Source organism: Drosophila kikkawai, chromosome 3L, assembly GCF_030179895.1.
Source record: "Drosophila kikkawai strain 14028-0561.14 chromosome 3L, DkikHiC1v2, whole genome shotgun sequence".
NCBI lineage: Eukaryota > Metazoa > Arthropoda > Insecta > Diptera > Drosophilidae > Drosophila > Drosophila kikkawai.
The window spans coordinates 15616650-15634749 of record NC_091730.1 but is presented as its reverse complement, the minus strand read 5'-3'; the positions used below and the strand labels follow the sequence as shown (position 1 = coordinate 15634749).

General features: G+C 38.1%; 1 protein-coding gene across 1 annotated transcript in view; it reads left to right on the top strand.

Annotated features, from left to right (window-relative positions):
* Positions 1-779: 779 nt before the first annotated feature.
* Pxn (Peroxidasin) overlaps positions 780-18100 on the top strand; it is a 35692-nt gene continuing 18371 nt past the window's right edge. The window contains exons 1-2 of the mRNA XM_017167441.3: positions 780-918; positions 1462-1886. Coding sequence (XP_017022930.1) covers positions 1708-1886 — 179 coding nt within the window. The 5' untranslated portion in view covers positions 780-918; positions 1462-1707. The remainder of the gene's footprint in view (positions 919-1461; positions 1887-18100) is intronic.

The window sequence follows — 18100 nt, the reverse complement described above, 5'->3', positions numbered from 1 at the left end:
TTATTACTTATTGATGGCCAATATTGGTCCTATTTTTCTCTGTGGGAGAACCAAAAATAAGCAAAGGAAACTACAGCATTTTCTGCATTCTGGCACGCGTTGCAAACGTTGCCCCCAAAGGGTTCTTCCCGGGTCCCCGAACTAATATCAAATTGATAGCTTTTAAATTTGATTTCGCGTCTTATCACCGAACGCTAAAGCGAGCAGTTTTGGATACACACCACCCTCTCCTTTTTTGGGGATAAGGGGGAGAGGGCAAAAACAAATGGAGTGTTCCGAACCAGGGGCTGGATTCCACCTCTTCATGCATTAAAAATGAGCCGGGGCAAAGCATTTGATGCTATGTTCGATGCTGGCAAGTGCAACGTGGCGTATGCTTGTTGTGTTTTGTTTTGCGCTCGCTTTGCGCACTGAAAATACATTGGAAACGCCGGTGCAACACAAGGGGCTGTCGTTCGTCCTTGACTACTATATAGTATCGAGCAGGGCATCCATCCATCCGATGCAAACTATCCATACCCATCACCCTCTCCGTAGGCCGCCGTAGTCACCTTTTGCCGGCCAACTAATATCGAGAACCTCTTCAGCAGAAAGCCGAGAGCCTCAGGAAAATGTTATCACAGTCTGCATCCGGCGGAGGCGATGGCGGCTGCGGCAACACCAGCAGCAGCTGGAGTCTCCCAGCTCTGCCGGAGTCCTCTGCTTACGTCGGCAGCGCTGCATGTGCAACTCGGCGATTCCGATTCCGGGTTTTTTGCTCGGCGTTCAGATGCTCGTCGGCATTTGGCGCGTGCAGTTCACTCGGTTATGCGGAGAGAAGAGTCCCGGAATCGCTAAGTAATCTCGCAACGTTCGAAAACTAAATATACGCGGCAACGCACAGAAAGCCATATCTCTGAAAAAATATTTAAGAAAAAGGTTGGATAATCTGTGAAATTTTAGAAACTTGGTCAAATATTAGTGAAAACTCTAAAAAAAAAGTATAGTAATTATCTGAAATATAAAAAAAAATGTAGTACAAAATTAATACAAATAATAATTTGGATTGGCTAATTTTGTAATTTTATAAAAAGAAACAATTCTAGTTTGTGGATTTTAATATTGAAAATGTGATAATTTTAGGAAAATTTATTATTAAAAAAAAAACATTACACATATGATAAGTGAATTAAATAATAGTACTGAAAAAATAATAATCTTAAAAAAGTGTGAAAAATTTTATCTCTTTAGGTTTTTACAACAAAAAAAGAATTCGAAAAAATCGAATTGGATATTTACCTGTTTTTTTTCAAATAAATTTAAAATTAAAATACAGTTTTTAAGTAAGGAATTGCAAGTAAAAGCTTTAAGAAAAAAATAAGAAAAGAATTTTAGATTAAGATTAAATTTATTAATAAAAAATTATATATTATAAAAATCAATTATGAAACAGCTTTACCTTTTTGTTTTCTCCCTGTGCAGCTCCTTGTGACTTTAAGGCGATATGTGAGGCGCACTTGCGCAGTGTTCCCAGCTCCGCGATTAGTGATTCGAGTAGACGCCGTCGTCCAGTGGTCAGAGACCAACGATAAGCGTGTAGTAGAGGTCCCACTTCCGCCCGCGTTCGGTGCTTATCGTCGTGGCCAGTTTTGCCGCCGCGGAGGAACACAGTTCTTGAATTGACTTCCATCTGGTCGGGTAGTGTGTGCGTGCAGAAAATCGTTGAAAATGCATTGTCCGCGAGTGTTGCTGCTGCTTTTGCTGCAGCTCCTCGTCCTGCTCCTATTTGCCGGCGGAGCACGGGCCATCTACTGCCCAGCCGGTTGCACTTGCATGGAGCACACTGTGCGCTGTATTCGCAACAAACTAAACGCCGTGCCCCAAGTGCCGCAGGATACCCAAGTGCTGTGAGTATTTTTATTCTTATGGTCTTACACAGGAGAAAATAAGTGACAGGGATTTTTTAAACTCTTAATATACCTAAAAATAAATTATAAATCATTAAGGTTTATTCAAACTAATCTTAACTCAGAAAACTCAAGTCTTTTAAATTATATTAAATATTTGTATGAGTGTACAAATATTTAATGTAAGAACAACTCAAAACTTTAGTTATCGCATTCTGTTTTCAGCCAAAAACTTTTGTCTGGCATTTGTTTTCGTTGAGTGTACATAAATCAACGCAGGAGTTGGCTTTGCAAATCCATAAATTAGTTTTTAATGCTTTCTGTGCACGCTGCGAAAAGTTGACAGCGTTAATTTGACACCCCCTTTCTCTCACCTCCTCCTAGATCCACCTCCTTCTGCTCCTCTTTCTCCTCCCACTTTTCCACCCCATGCCCGCGAATCTCTGCTAGAATCTCCGCTGTGTGTTGACTCAATTAAACGGATGTCTAACTAGCAAGAGCTGACTGGGATTTGTATATTTATCATGCTGGCTGACGCGACTCGCCCCGTATTTGCATGCAATGTGCAATATTTCTGACGTTGCATTTATTTTCCACAAATGTCAGCAGTTTTCGCATGAATTTTCGGGAGACACAGTGCCTCTGCAAACCTCCAGCCCTATACCATTTCGCATATGTATGAACCCGATTGGTGCGGGCGGATAACTTGGCAAATGTTTGCGGAGCATATGCATATTTATATAGGCCGTGGCATGTCCCAAAAAACCGAAACGGAGCGGCGGGAGCAACTGCAGCGAACGCAGCAAACTCGCGACATTGCGACATGCAGCATCTGCCGCGGCCTGAGGCAAGTTAACAGACAGAAAACAAGTAAGATTTCTGTGGTGGAAGTGTACTGGGACTTAAGAGTACCCTGGATTACGTCAAAAAAGAGAGAGAGAGTTAAAGGGAATAATCTATAAAGAAATGGGGGAATGTATTTAATTTTAAAAATACAATACCGTACGAAAGCATCTTGATGATAAAAATAGCATCGAAAAACCTCACTTTAACCAAAAAAACAGTATACCCTTAAACTCCCTTCCTATCGCGAATGAAAAACAACCCGAACTGTAGGATATAACCAGACGAAAGGCATCACAGGAAGATTTTCGTGGTATTTATGGAGAATTCAATTTCCACGGGGATGAGCCAACTTGCTGAGCGTATGATGGGCAGGATTCGCGGATTTGTGAAGGGAAAACGACGGGATTTAACATGCTTGACAGGTGCAAAATGCATCCTTATTTAAACGGGGGCGAAACAGGTAACTCGCCAAAGATGTCATAGATTTTTATATTGCTAAATAAATCGATTTTTATTCGATTCGACGGAAAGTGTTAAATTTTATTAGCTGTCAAGTGATTGCTGAACTTAAAGTTATTTATTTATAAAGAATTTATAAAGCACAAGCTGTTGGAGAACGTGGGGCCTTATTTAATTGCATAACAGGTCAATAATATATATTTTTTGTGTAGTGAAATATATTAAACAACTTAAGTTGGAGGCTAAATAAATATTTTTCTAATAAATAGATTCATTTTTACTCGATTTTTTTGTTTTTTTTGTAAGTTTAAAATGCATCCACATTGCATATCAATTTATTTTATTCGCATTTACTCAATGAACCAGTATTTTTCTATGAAAAAATGACAAGTTAAAATAATAAAATTAAAATAAAATGGTAATTTGTAATTTTCAAAGAAATTTGTACATTTTCTGAGACTTGATATTTGTGGAAGAATAATATAATATTCTGTAAGATGTCTGGCAATTATCTCAATGTGAAAAACATTTTATATACATATACAGATTAGATTTCTTCTATTACCTAGACCTGCATTTAATTTATTGCATTTTGAGTATAAGAACACCACAAAATAAGACAAAAACAAGCAACTGAAACCGCTCTTAAGACAACTGTCATTTTAATAAATGGAATTTATAATCAAGATCTGGCAACAACAGCTCCTGGAGTAGTTTAAGTTTCCCACTGCATAATAGCTGATTTGCATATCATCCAGACTCGGAACTCCCCCCTGAATCCACACATCCATTTGCGAATCTCGCTGGCAGGATCTTCACATCCTCAGCTATTTGTTGGCTCGCCACACTCACACACAAACACACAATTTCTCAAGCTAAAATAGGAGAAGATTGAGAGAAGTGGGAGCCAACAGCAGAAGCATTTGGCAGTACTTAAATTAATCTTCATTTTAAATAAGGTGATGGCTGCATAATTTATCAAGAGCCTCGAGAGCACAACAATGCAGCCACACACAGAGCAACAATAGTAGAAAAATAGTAACCAGAGCGAATGAGCGGCAAGTTTGCCATTCTGATTCGCATTTCATTATTACGTAGCCGACCCGTTGCACACTTTTAATTAATTTGTTTCATTTATTACTGCATGTGTCTAAAAGTTGCACTTGTTTGCTATTCCAGCTACCGTTTTCATTGTGCTTTTTGCTTTTATTTTCTGTCGAGTCAGAGATTTTCCTTCTTGCTTCTTTCCATAATTCTCGAATATGTTCCTTCACACACACACACACACACTCAGATGGTAGTCGAAAAATATGAAAACACACATTTTCCCAGGCAGAGGCAGAGGCTGAGACAGGGAAAAGCATTTTATGGCTCACACATGCCTACACAAGTCTCGTTGTGTCTCATGAAAATATTCTTGATTTAATTTTGTTAATGGCAAAAATTTTGTTTACAATTTCAGAGGGGGAAAAAGGGGGGTCACTAGAGATAAATGTCCGACAAACATAAAAGAGGAGACGTGAAAAATAGTTTACTGAAAAAATAATAAAAAAGTGAGGATATATGGTATTGTTTTTTGGGGGTATATTAGACTTGGAAATAATGTGTTGAAATAATTAATAATATTTAAAGGTTTGTTAAGGAAAATATAGTTTAAAAGATAAATTAAAATAATAATTGGTTAACAATTATATTTGCAGAAGATTACGTCACTTTTTTCTTGTATATTTAATATAATTACTAACCTTCTTTCAAACTAGAAAATTCTTTAGTAACCCTGTTATATTATTATTATCTTTTAATATACAAAAAATATTTAAAATTTAGTAAAAAAAACCCTCCATTTTGATCTCTTTTCTTCGAACTATTTCCCAACTAAACTCCCATATTTGTTGTGCAATTTCCAGTAATGATCCTTAAGATCAACTCCTGCCTCTTACCATTGAAACGATTTTTTACACAAAGCTCTTGAGTAAATTCTTTTATGCTTTCCACACTTCAGTTGCAGTTTCTTTCCTTTCTTTTTCCTTTTTGGACCTGCTCAAGGCCTAAGCCACATTTCACTTCTTTTAAACTGTCCATCCATCAAGCAGAAAGTCGCTTCCTTTGCAGCAGCACCAGCAGCAGCCATTGAAAGTTCCTTCATAAAGAATGAAAAAAAAAAATTATAAAAAATAATACAGCAAAAAAAAAAAAAATGCTTCGCTTTCCTGACTTTATCCGAACAAAAGGCCAAACATTTTTTGGCCCCCGTACCGTACCTTGTGTATTTAAGCTTGCAACTAAATGGAAGTCGAAACTGTGTAACATACGGCCGTTTGCCTGCATCATTCATCTTGCCACGCCTCCTCTCACTCCCCCACTAACCCACACACCACCCCATATGGCAGCTTGTTTAAGGCGGGGTTTCCCCCAGCTGAGAGCTAAATAAATGCACTTGATTTCATTTCATGATGATGCATTTTTAGCTGACCTCCCATAAAGCACACATTTCTTCTGGCTCCGCCGTGAAGCGAGGCAGTTGCTTTGTCATTATTCCCCAGGATTGAGGAGGCTTCTCTCGGTGGATTTGCCCACTTCCAAGGGGCTGCATTTTCTTATTTAAACTGTAAGAAAATATATATTATTAAATAAAAATTTAAATAGTAAATATAAAAGAGAAATAATAATAATTACAGGATAGTTATCTAGGCTGTAGGTCCTTGAGTTTCAGCATTTATTATGTCTTAAAATATTTCTAAATTTAATCTCAAGAATTCCATTACACATTTAGCCACCTTTAATAGGTTACTTTTATTTCAGTGCATCTTTGCATTGGAAAGACGAGCACATAAAACGCAGATGGAGCATAAGAGAAGCTAGGCACACATATGAACTAAATCTGTTCTGCCTTCCTTGTTCTCGGCCAAAGTCTCTGTCTCTCTCTGCCTCACATCTGCCATCTAATAACTCGGGCATTATGCACATATGAAATATATGAAATATATCTCATAACGCTAGCCCCCTTTCTCCTCCTCCTCCCTTGCGGTGTGTGTCAAAACAAAAGTCGCCACACGTTGCATGCATGGCATATTAAAAAGTTTGATTAGCGTCCAGTTCGCTGACTCTGTGGCTTTGCTCTGATGTACAGTGGGACTTCGATAGTAGCGACTACTTTAAATATTTATATTATTATTTAAATATATTTATTTATGTTTTAATTTTCTCTGATAATGCTTAAAAATCTCATCTATGGTAGAGCCAGAGGAAGCAAGATATATAAAAGGTTGCAACTGTAGTGTCTGATAACTTCCATGTTTATCGTTTAAATGAGCTTAAATTTTTAGAAAATATTCTCACCAGGATATATATTATATATAGTTTCATGCTAAAGGAAATTACTACTAGTGTCTTTATATTTGTTAGCTGAAATCCTGAATCTAAATCTATACCCTGGATGCTTTTTACAAATTTAATTTCAAGCTGCTACTTTCCACTTAAGGAAGTTCTACTGTATGTGAATATGGGAATATATGAACATATATATATACAAGCAATATTTGCTTTTGTGTTTTTTTTTTGGTTCGCTTATCAACTATTTGGGAAAACTATTTTTGCTAGTAGAAATATTTTAGCTCCCCTGTTGATCCTGCATTTATCCTGTATTTTTTGCCCCCCTAAGCCCCCTTTTAACCCTCTCTTTGTACCCCTCATATCAGTCTCCATTTTTAGTACTAAAAAACCCCCCCTTGAAAATCCTCTCTGAATTTCTCATCTCGTTCGTTCGGGTGCATTTATGCGTGAGAAATGCCTTGTATATTGTAGCCGGTCGTCGTCTCGTTCCGTCTCCATATCCTTGTTCCTGTTCCAGTTCCTCTTTTGCCATGTTGTTATTAAATATGCATAAATTTCCTTTTTGCACAGCCTCTCACCCCCTCCCCACTACTGCCTGCTGTTGGGGAATTTTGAATTTACATTTGCTGTTTATTTGTCGGTGGAAATATTGAAATTGTTACCCAATGGTCGAAACTACTCTGCCCAGGACTTCCGTCGAGAATGGATGTAGGCCCTGATCTCCGGGGCTCAGGTGTGGCTGAATGGTCAGGAATAGTGGAGAATAGTCTGGATATAAGAATGGGTACATGCATATAAGTATCTATGTATATCTGACTCAGATTGTGGATAATTATAGCAGCCGACAAGTTGTCTGCTCAAGATGTTTCTGTGCTTATGACAGGCAGTCGGAAATGATTTGTGGTAATTTAATTTTCGGTTAAAGAAAATTCAAGCTGGTTTTATTAAATTTTTAAATAATTTTATAACAATTTACATTATTTTTACCTCTTAAAACTGTATTTACGTTGAGCTTAAGCTGTTGATTTGTTGCTATTTAATTTAATGTAAGCCTTATGCTATTATAAACTGTTACACATTTAAAATGATTTAATTATAGCATTTAAAATAAAATTAATTGTATTGAGCAACTGTTTAAATTAAGTTTTGGCAAAAAACTAATCTATGAAAACATTATTTCTGGTGTCAAAGATGTTTGTGTGTTTGCGTTAAGCTTAATCTAGTGATTTGTGACTGTTTAATTTCGTTAATGACATTTATGTTGCTTTAATGGGTTTTATAATTAAAGCTAGTCATAAACAAACAAAATCGAGAAAGCCATAAACAAGGCAAGAGTGTGGGTGAAATACGGGAAACATAAACATTTAGCTCAAAACAATTATAGGAAATTTATGTGATTATGAAAAAAGAGAAAATTAAAGGATTTAACAAGGGTTTTTTTTTTAATTATATTAAAAAGAGAGTTCGTTATATTTTTAACTTTCATATTATTTTTATAAAAGGTTATTTGAATTTTTCATAGCCTAAAACCAATACCTCCAAAAAGCTTTAACACTTTTCCAATAAATTTTTAGAAATTTAATCGATTAAATTTTCCAATGCAATTTAATTACTTTATTTTAAATTGAAAAAAAAAACAACTAATACTTCTAAGATCACAGGGCCATCAATCAGGACTGCCTGCGATTGTCTGGCGATAAATCCTCTAAATGCATTTGCCCGCAAATTCAATTACCAATCAATCAAAGAGCATTCAAACGTCGCTTTTCCACTTTTCCCGCCATCCACTCGTCCCGCTGTCTGTGTCGTTTTTCCCGGCTTTTTCCCGCCCTTCTGCATGTGAAATATAATATTATTGTTGTTACGCCTTTTTGCCCCGGCAGTGTTCAGTGGAGTTCAGTCTGGTTTGACTTTTCAATGGTTGCCATATAAATATTTTGCATCCCAAAAAAAAACAGAGAGTGCGAACTGCTGCTGCAAACATGAAAATAAAATTAAATTGCGTATGTGAACAATGTGGAGGAGAAACTGTAATATGATTTGTAATTATGTAAATGAAGCGGTAGACCAAAAAACCCACACCACTGGGAGTTACACTGCATTTCGGGTGATTAAAGCTTAACGGAGACAGAATCAAAGGCAACTGGAGGAGTCCCCAAAAAGGGTGAGGCGTATGCATTTTTAATTCACTGTCACAGCCAGAGATATGTGGGGAGACGAGATGTGGAATTCCGAGGAACATCGAGACATCGAATGCCACATCTCGAAGGGATTCAAGATTCCGCCACGGAGCAGCTGAAGCTGAAGCTGCCAGTCGTCAGCCAGGCTTCGCTTCACTTTGACATAGAAAAATCTCCTATTGATTTCGCCTTCCCAAGAGTCTCCGCCTCGTCCTTCCTCGTCACGCCGAGCAATTTGCATTTAAAGTTGCATGTTTTTTTGCCTTCTCCTTCTCTAATTCCTTTGCTTTAATGCTACAAAGTGGCACTTGCTTCATTTGCCACCAGAGTCCTGATTAGGGATGGCCAAAAACAAGGCAATATATCTTACTGAGAATAACAAACAAAGTAGAAAAAACTGGGGGAATCTGGGAATATCTATGCTAAGAGTGTCTAAGATGAAACTTTACTTTTATTTTGATACCAATCTAAAATTCAATTTTTTGACAATTTTCAATTTGTTTGAAAATTAGCGAAATAAAAATCTTTTTAAATAAAATAGAAACTATTAAACACTTTTCGATTTAATTGTCAAAATATTAAAAAAAAGTTAGACATTAAAAGGTGAACTTTATTCAATTATCGATACTTTATCGATAATATTTTTTGAAACTTAATCATTTTATATATGAATTTAACCCTTTTGTAGTTTTTTTTATAATTTATTAAGCTTTAAATAATATTAGAATTCTTGAGTTCTTGGAAAACAATACTTATGTGATATAAACAAATTTGAATACTTGCTAAAGTCCAACATGTTCGATATTATGCGCTGAGTTTCTCGATATATCTCATGGTAATTTTTCCTTGTTGAATATTCATCACTAACTCAGCGTCCTGCCACGCCCATCAGCTTTGTCATTTCGCATGCTCGTTAGTGCGAAGCAAAGAATGCAAAGTAGCAAGATACCAGAGAGCTGTGCAAAATGCACCAGCAGCGGCAACATCATCGCTGCACAAACACATGCCACAATTTATAAGCAAAGTTATTTTGCCACCAAAGGAGGCAGGCAGGCAGCAGGAGGTGGGAGCCAGAAACATGGGGCATGATGGCAACCAGCAACATGTCAAAGTGGAGCAATCGGCATGTGCAACGGACAGAGAACAGGACCCTGAACACAGGAGGCACTCTAAGAAAAGAAATGCAGGAGAAAGTAAATAATAATAATAAGGATCTTTGAAATATACAGAACATATCTGCAAGGCTTCTTTACAAAATATATGTTTCTTGGGGCATTAGCTTACACCCAAATTTAAACCCCATTTTTGCACAGTGTAATGCACGGCTAGTGCCGGTCAAGCATAAGAAACAAGCGGCATCAGCAGCAGTTGCAGGACCTGCAGTCGAAGTTAAAGCAGGAGCAGCCGCCCATAAGTATGCTATGGCAACAGAGCGAAGCCCAAAAGTGAAGGAATAAGAGCCGCAAATAAAGAGAGAGGCAAACAACTGGTAGATGCTGTAGCATCATCTTCTCCATCTCCACCTCCATTTGCAGATGCAGCACTCCAGGTGAGAGATGCCACCGTCATGTGGACCGGGGGCAAAGTCAACAGCAGGCGTTGGCCAAGACAAGGAAAAAATATAAAGAAGTGCGCTATTCTTTCAAGCCGAAATTCTTAATACTCTAGGTTTTATTTAATTGAATTAAATATTTGAAAAACAAAGAAAGTTATATTTAATTTCATGCTAAAATTGAAATTAGAAATATTATTTATATTTATTAATTTTAATTCAAGTAGAAAGCAAATGCATATAGTACCCCCTAAAAGGGTATTTTAAAAAAACAGAATTTGTTAAGAAATAAAAACGAGTGGCTCTCCGCTCACTGCTCGACCAGGCGGCAAACCAAGTGGAGTTGGGGTCCAGGACCAAGACCAAGACCAAGTCCAAGTCAGAGCCAAGTGGCGCACCACGTAAGCAGCAGATAGCAGATACAAGGAGCAGATAGCTTGGGGCAGCGGAACTTGGCCCAGACAGATGCATAATAATGTTAATGTAAATGCTGTGGCAACTGGCCGGGCATTGGCTACTGAAGATTGTGACTAGCATCCACATGGCGTATGCGTAATATATGCTAGCAAATTTGAAGGTTTTTCTTGGTCAGGAACAACATGAAAGCAAATTCAAAGAAACCTACATGGCGTATACGTAATGTTGGCAAATTAAAGGCGTCTTCTTTAGCTTTTATTTATTTATTTAAAATAATAGCAGGTGTACCAAGAATTTGTTTTATTACTATAAAGTAAAAATTTAAATAAGAATCCTTTGTAGTTATTAATTATTTATTGTATTTTGAAATATTAGCAGGTGTCAAGTTATCCAGGGAATTTCCCTTAATAAATATAAAATAAAATTTAAAATAAATATACTTTGTAGTTACTTTTTACCAATTTGTAGCTTTTTTATTTTTACTCTACCCGATCAAAGTTTAAAATAAAGCTATAAACGTCATGTATTTATTTGGAAAGTATGTGAAATATGCCAGTGTTTTTTTACAAATTCTGCAATAGCTAACAAAAAAACTCCGCATAAGCTGAAAATTCTTCTGATAAAAAATACCTTTTTGAACATGGTTTCCCCCTCCAAAATTTGGTGATGAAATCTCTCATTCAATTTGCCTTAAAAAAATAACCAGATTTTGTTGTATTTTTCAATATGATTCAGCTATCCGACCTGCCCTTCCCCTTTTCCAACAAAAACACACACACACACTGAAATAGAAAACTGCAAGAGCTTTGGGTAATATTCGCCTTTTATACGCATATTAAACCATTTCCACTTGAATGGCGAACTGATTTCATTGCATTTTTATATCGCATATATATTGTATGAGAGTGTGGGTTGTGTTTTTTACCCCTCCAACACCGCATTTTCCTCTCCGCTCCTCAAATAAAAGCCCTTGGTGGCGGCAAGAGCTGCTCAGGCACCCGGCTCCATGCCCGACATATAAATCTGCTGTATAATTGAATTTCACACCTTGCAGGGAATAAAAAAATAACACCAAAATGCTGCACACACACAAAAAAACATAACCAGAGGCAGCGAAAGTTTAAATAAAATTTATTTCAACAAAAATACACACACGTTGTGAGTGTGTGTGGCTGAGCTGCCTGAGAATGTGGGAATTATTTTGAGGGGGGGGAAGCCCGGAGTGGGCAAAGCTCCTCCAGGTGGCCACTTTTAGCCCAGAAAGGTGTTTGCCTGGCCGAGCTGGAAGCAGCTTAAGCATGCCACAAGGAGCTGCCAGGATGATGATGATGGCTGGCAAGGACTGAGCAGTCTGCTCCTGCTCCTTGCAGAAAGTGCACTTGCGAGACATTTACACCTGTAGAAATGTCGATGGAGCAGGAACAGTAACAGGAATGGGATTGGGCTTGGGTTGGGGAAAAAGGAGGAGGAGAAGGAGCTGAAGCTGGAGCAGCAGTTACTGCCAGGACGGATGAGCTGCAGCTGAAGGAGCTTTCAAGGCGCAACACATTAGCAGCCCGAGCAACAGAAAAGTGACGCTCGAAAATTGTTGGGGCTGCCAGAAGAGCAGTTCTCGTTTGTAACTAGTGGGGGGAAATCATCAAGTTTGGCACAGAAAGAAATTTAAAAAAGGTTTTGTTAATGAAAATGTGATAAATATGACAGAAAAAACTCTACAAAATATAGTTGGAGATTTGAAATCATTTTAAAAGGAGTCTAAAAGAAGGCCATGATTTATTTTATAGTAATTTTCTGGCTTTAATTGTTGCTAAAACGTGTAAATAAATGTAAACTCTATTTTACATAAATCCTTTTTAGCATTCAACATACCAATATGTTCAATTTATTATGAATAAAACTACTTTATATTGCCTTGTTCCCATACCATAGAAAAAAGCTTTTTAGCTGGGGAAAAATATGTAAAGAATTGATGGCCAATCTGGGTGATATGTTTCTTGTGTTTGGGGAAAACTTGAGAATGCAGTTCGGTTAAAGGATAAGTCGGAAGTGAGACAGCAATTTGAAGGCACAAGAAATTTGTAGCTCCTACATTTCTCATTCTTCTTGCAGCTCCTCTTCTCTTTCGCCTTTCTTTTCTATTTTTTTTTATACGCTCCGAGGGCTTTTCCTTTGCTCTTCCTTTGATTTCCCATAGCTGGCAGGAGGTTTTTCTTTCGGTGGCAGGCCAAAAAGTATGCAATGCAAGTTTAGATGCCGCTCTCTTGTTCTTCTAGCCCTCTTCCGCTTGCAGCAAGTGTGCGTGTTTTAGTGTGTGTGTGTGTGTGTGTGTGTGCGGACGGAAGTGAATTTTCTGCACGTGGCTTAACTTTTGCTGCCTGCTCTGGCGTGTCATGCAGTCAGCAATCTTTATCCAACCCCTACAAGGGGTTCCTTCCTTAACCCACTCCTACGACTGGCTCCCACCATCTTTCATTCTTTTCTTGCGGATTCTGTTCAAGGATTGCATTTAACGCAGCGGAGTTGGCAGGAAGGAAGGAAATGCCATGTCGACGCTAAAACTGGGTTAGCTTACATAACGACAACATTAACGACAACGTTTTCCTTCCGCTCTGGAACCCAAGGAGGAGGTGGGTAGAATGCGGGCAGGATGCCTGGGATGCAGGACCCCCACGTTCGCTTCACGCTTCGTCGCTTATTGGACATAATTACTGAATATAACAATTCTGCGGTTGCCCAGCCAGAGGCACTCGCAAAAATATGCCCCAGGAATTAAAGATTTTAGCTTGAATTTAAGATTACAAATGAATTTTTAAATATTTTTTTGAGGAAAATAAAAAGGGGAGGAGGGTTACTGAGAAGATGAAAAATAACATTTCACAGTGCTTTTAGAAACTTATTACTTGCTTTTCTTTTTCATATTTCCTACAAAATGTATTATGTATAAAAACAATCTAAAACCTTAGTTCAGGAATTTAAAATTATACTTTGAGTATTTTTTACCCAACTTTTTTTTTTTAGAAATTTGTTAGCTGACTTCTCAAGCTTCAAATTAAACCCATATTATATTAAAAAATTTCTCCAAGTGCCTGACTTACCCATGACCACTTGTGCGTAACGGCAACGCCAGATAAGTGCAACAAAGCCACGGCGGCCAGGATGCGGATGCAGCCGGGAATCGGTGCTGAGCCAAGCCACATATCAATTCCGTGTGAGCGGACAAAACTGTTCTTGTTGCAGTCCTAGTTCCGGAATTTTCGAGTCCGGGAGTCCGGGAGTCCAGGATCCTGGTTTGTTGGTCGGTCAGTGGCGGGGGCGAATCCTTTATCGTTTACACTTGGCCAAAGTCGGCACACAGTTCACTTGTCGCAGTTCCAGCCAAAATCCTTAAAGTGGCACAGCTTTGGTTCAAGGATTTGAGTTGGACCAAAAAAGTTTCCTTTCCCTTTGTCACTTTGTCACTTCGAGAACACAATGTTAATTGCTTTGCAGTTTACTTTTCTTTTGCCGGATGACTGAACCAACTGTTGTAGGACTTTTCAAGAGGAAAAATGTGGAATTTACTAGGCTAAAGTTTTAACTTGGACAAGGTATTTGTTAATCAACTCTCTTGTATAATTTTTTTTATTTATTTCTTAAACTTAAATTGTAATTTTGGCAATTGAAAACCTTGTAAAAGAATTTACATTTCAAGGTAAGAAATATTTCAAAACGAAAGACAATGCTCATTGGTTTGGTTTTCGCTCTACCAAAGCCATTGTACTTTTCCCAGTACAGGTGATCTCTGTGTCTAACATCCTGGCTCTTCTGTTGGCCAAAATCTTTTGTTGTTGTTCCATCGGAGCCAAACAAAGCGTTTTATGCATGCACACTCCGAGAGCCAATTACGCAAAGTGCTCTAAGTATCTCAAACAGTCCTAACTGGACACAATTACATTAACAGTTTAGCAAAGGATTTTCCTGGAGAGGGGAGAGGCAGATAGATAGGGATACTAGGAATTGGGGCTAAGCAAACAGAACGAAAATTAAATCACAGCTGCAGAGGCTCAAAAATAAGCCAAAATGGCCAAAGGGAAGCAGGCAGTGGCAACTATAGTTGGTAGGTGCCTTTAGTCTGAAATAAAACAATGTCAAGGGTTAAGCAAGAGACGGGAGGGGTTCTGTGGTAGCTGGGCCTTTGTTTAATAATAATAAAATGTCACTGGGCAAAAATAAACGGCAAAGGAGGCTGAAAGCTGAAGGATTACATTACCAAGTGCCACACACACACACACACACAGAGAGAGAAACCAGAAAAGTGACAGAGCAATTGTCATGAGTCCCACTGACTATCGTCACTGGTAAATCACCTGGGCAACCCAACAGCAAACAGGATACATGGCTCTGAGTATTCTGTCCTGCAAGGATGCGCCTTGTGCAGGCACTTTTATTCCTTAGCTGTTGCTGTTATTACTGGGCCATGTCTCTGCTGCTATTTCTGCTGCTCCTGCTGCTTGCGTGTTTTGTAAGCCATGTTATTACAATAATGTGCAATCTGTGTCTGTGTCAGGGGACTGGGAGAAAAAATGTATATTTAATTTGGGAAATGTATTAAAATTAAGAAGGAAAGTAGAGGCCTTTTATGCAGGAGTTAGGGTTCATTTTTGAAGTATATATAGGAATGTTTAGATATTTTTTAAATATAAATAAATTCCTACCTTTCTTTCCGCTCAGTGTGCCTGCGGCATACCATTGTGTGGTATGTGCGTGTGTGGCAAGTGTGTGTGAGTGTGCGGCAGGCCAAAGTTAAATCATGTTTTTATTGTCACATTTGCCATAAAGGCAGCCAGGGGACCTGGCAGACCGTAAAAGGATTTATACTGGCAACAGGAGCAGGAGGCGTCATAAGACGCTGCCTAAGCTGCAGGCAAACGAGAATGAGGAGCAGGTGTACGGGGTAGAGGCATCCGAAAGGGGCTCACCTGGCAGGCTGGGTTAAGCCAGACAAATCATAATCAGAGCCAACAAGCACAAGGCAACAAGCTCAACAAAAGCCAGAATCACCTTAACAACCTGGCGAGGATGTGGATGAGGTTGGGGCTGGGAATTGAGATGGGAACTGGAGGTAGGTGTTCATGCTGATGCGTTGCCACTGATAAGGTGACTTCCCTCTGTTACAAACCCACACCCGATACCCTTTTAAAACCAACACCCGATACCCATCCTGCATACGTTTATGACATTGTTTATGCTGCATACTTTATGGCGCAAAAAAGCCAATCTGTGTGTGTGTGTGTGCGCGCGCGGAAAAAAGGCAAAGCTTTAGCGTTAACTCTAATGAAAATGCAATGAACTAGAAAATATACTGACTCAATGATAAAACTAACTACTGAGCAGAAAACCAATTTCATTGGACGCCAGGTAACGTAGGAAAGCGATAACTAATCCAAGGGAAAAATTAGAGCTTGCGGCATTTTACAATAAATATAAATGAACAAATGTTATAAATCAAATTCTTAAATCAAGATAAGTCAACAATATTGCGAGTGTCTTGTTCTTGGGTTTCTATTAAATAATAATAAATACAGAAATGAAATAGTGGAAACAGTGAAGGTGATTTATGGAAAGTGAACAATTGAAATTATTATAGAGATTAAGATTATTTTAAAAATTTAATTTACTACAAATAAAACTCTTAATCTTTACCTTTAAGAGTACACTTTATTAGAGAATTTACTTGTAAAATTATATAAAATTATTTAAAGAGTTTCTATAGAAAGCTATTGTTTTAAAGTAATTTCCTTTACATTTTCCCCCAGTAAATTACTAAATTTCCGTTAACTAATAACCCACCCCTTTGGTAAGCATTTTAAATCCCTAGAAACCGCACTCGAGACCAAAATAATCAAACTGAAATCTCAAAGCGGACACCGCAAACATGCACTGTCAAAATTCCCTGCCGCCCTATTTTCCTCTATTTACTCTCCTGCGGAATATCCAACACTAATTTACTTGCTGCGGTTTTTCCTTCACTAATTGTGACAACTAATTGAAATCAAATTAGTGAAGCCACTAAACAGCTTAACGCTCGCTGAGCACGCACCAGAGAGCTTCCACCGACACCACCTCGCCCGCCCTTCTCACCTCGGCGGGGGTAAACTGAAGAGCTGAAGGGAAATGCCTCACATGGGTTAACCATAAACCCTACACAATGCTAATTGTTTTCATTCAATTTACTGTCTGGCGCGCGGCTGCTTTAAAATATCGGTCTTGGCTTCAGTTTTGGGGCTAACCATAAATTTTCGTCCTGGACATCAAAGCGTATGCGTAATATTTGTGTATATGTGTGTGTGCGTGGCATATCCTGTGAGTGTTTGGGAGTGCAAACGGTGTGCTGTGTGCGAGTGTGTGCGGGCATGCGTGAATAGACAAACATGCCAGAGTCGAACATGCCTTTGTCAATAATATGCATTAATTAAGTGCAGACATGGCTACACAGCCAGGAAAAATATTAATTAATAATTAAATAATAATGATTCGTTTGGGTGTTAGAAAAAAACAAAGAAAATAAATTCAATTTAGAAATAACTGATTTAAAATCACTTTAAAATGTGTTTAAAAGTAGGCTACATTTATCATGAATTATTTAGTGCATGCTTTTAGGCAGTTCGTCAAATGAAATAAAATGTTAAATTAAAGCTAAATGCATTTTAAACAAATTGTATCTTAAGAATTTGTTTTATACGACAAATTATACATAAATAAAAATATATTGCATATTTTAAGACACTTTTTAGTAGGGTTTTAAATCTCCAGACATGTTTAAGTCGAAGAATATATTGCTTTTAAACAGAAAACAACTAATATTAATTATTAACTATAAAGAGTTTGTGTTTTCCCTAGACTTACTATTTACTATAAATATTATTTTTAAACACTCGAATTTTTTATTTAATAAATTTAACTTAAACTATCTCAAAAATATCTCCCAAAATCTACCCCAATTGGCATCCATTAAGGATAATTATTTTCGGTGTGCACCGGCAAGGAATCAAGCCAGGACACATGGCAACGACTGTACGGAAACTCTGAATATTCTGTTATACGGAGCACATCAAAACCCATAAAGAGACAGAGACTGCGACGAGCACGGTGACAGCGCCACCGGACACCGGCGCTGCACTCGCTTTTGTGCATTTGCAAATTTAATTGAAAAATATCGAATAATGCGAAAATGCAAATGTCATTATCAAATTCATGCCGGCGGAAGTGTCACAGCGCTGAAAGAAGTTTCAAGATTCAATTTCCGTTTCCGTCGCAGTGCCATTTTTGGCGCACATCATACAGCAGGTGGGCTAAGGGCGTGGCTGCAGGCTGCTGGATGGTGGGTATCCATGAGTGCAATGAGTGTCCTCCCCTCCGCTGCGCGATTGAATGGCTGAGCATGCGAG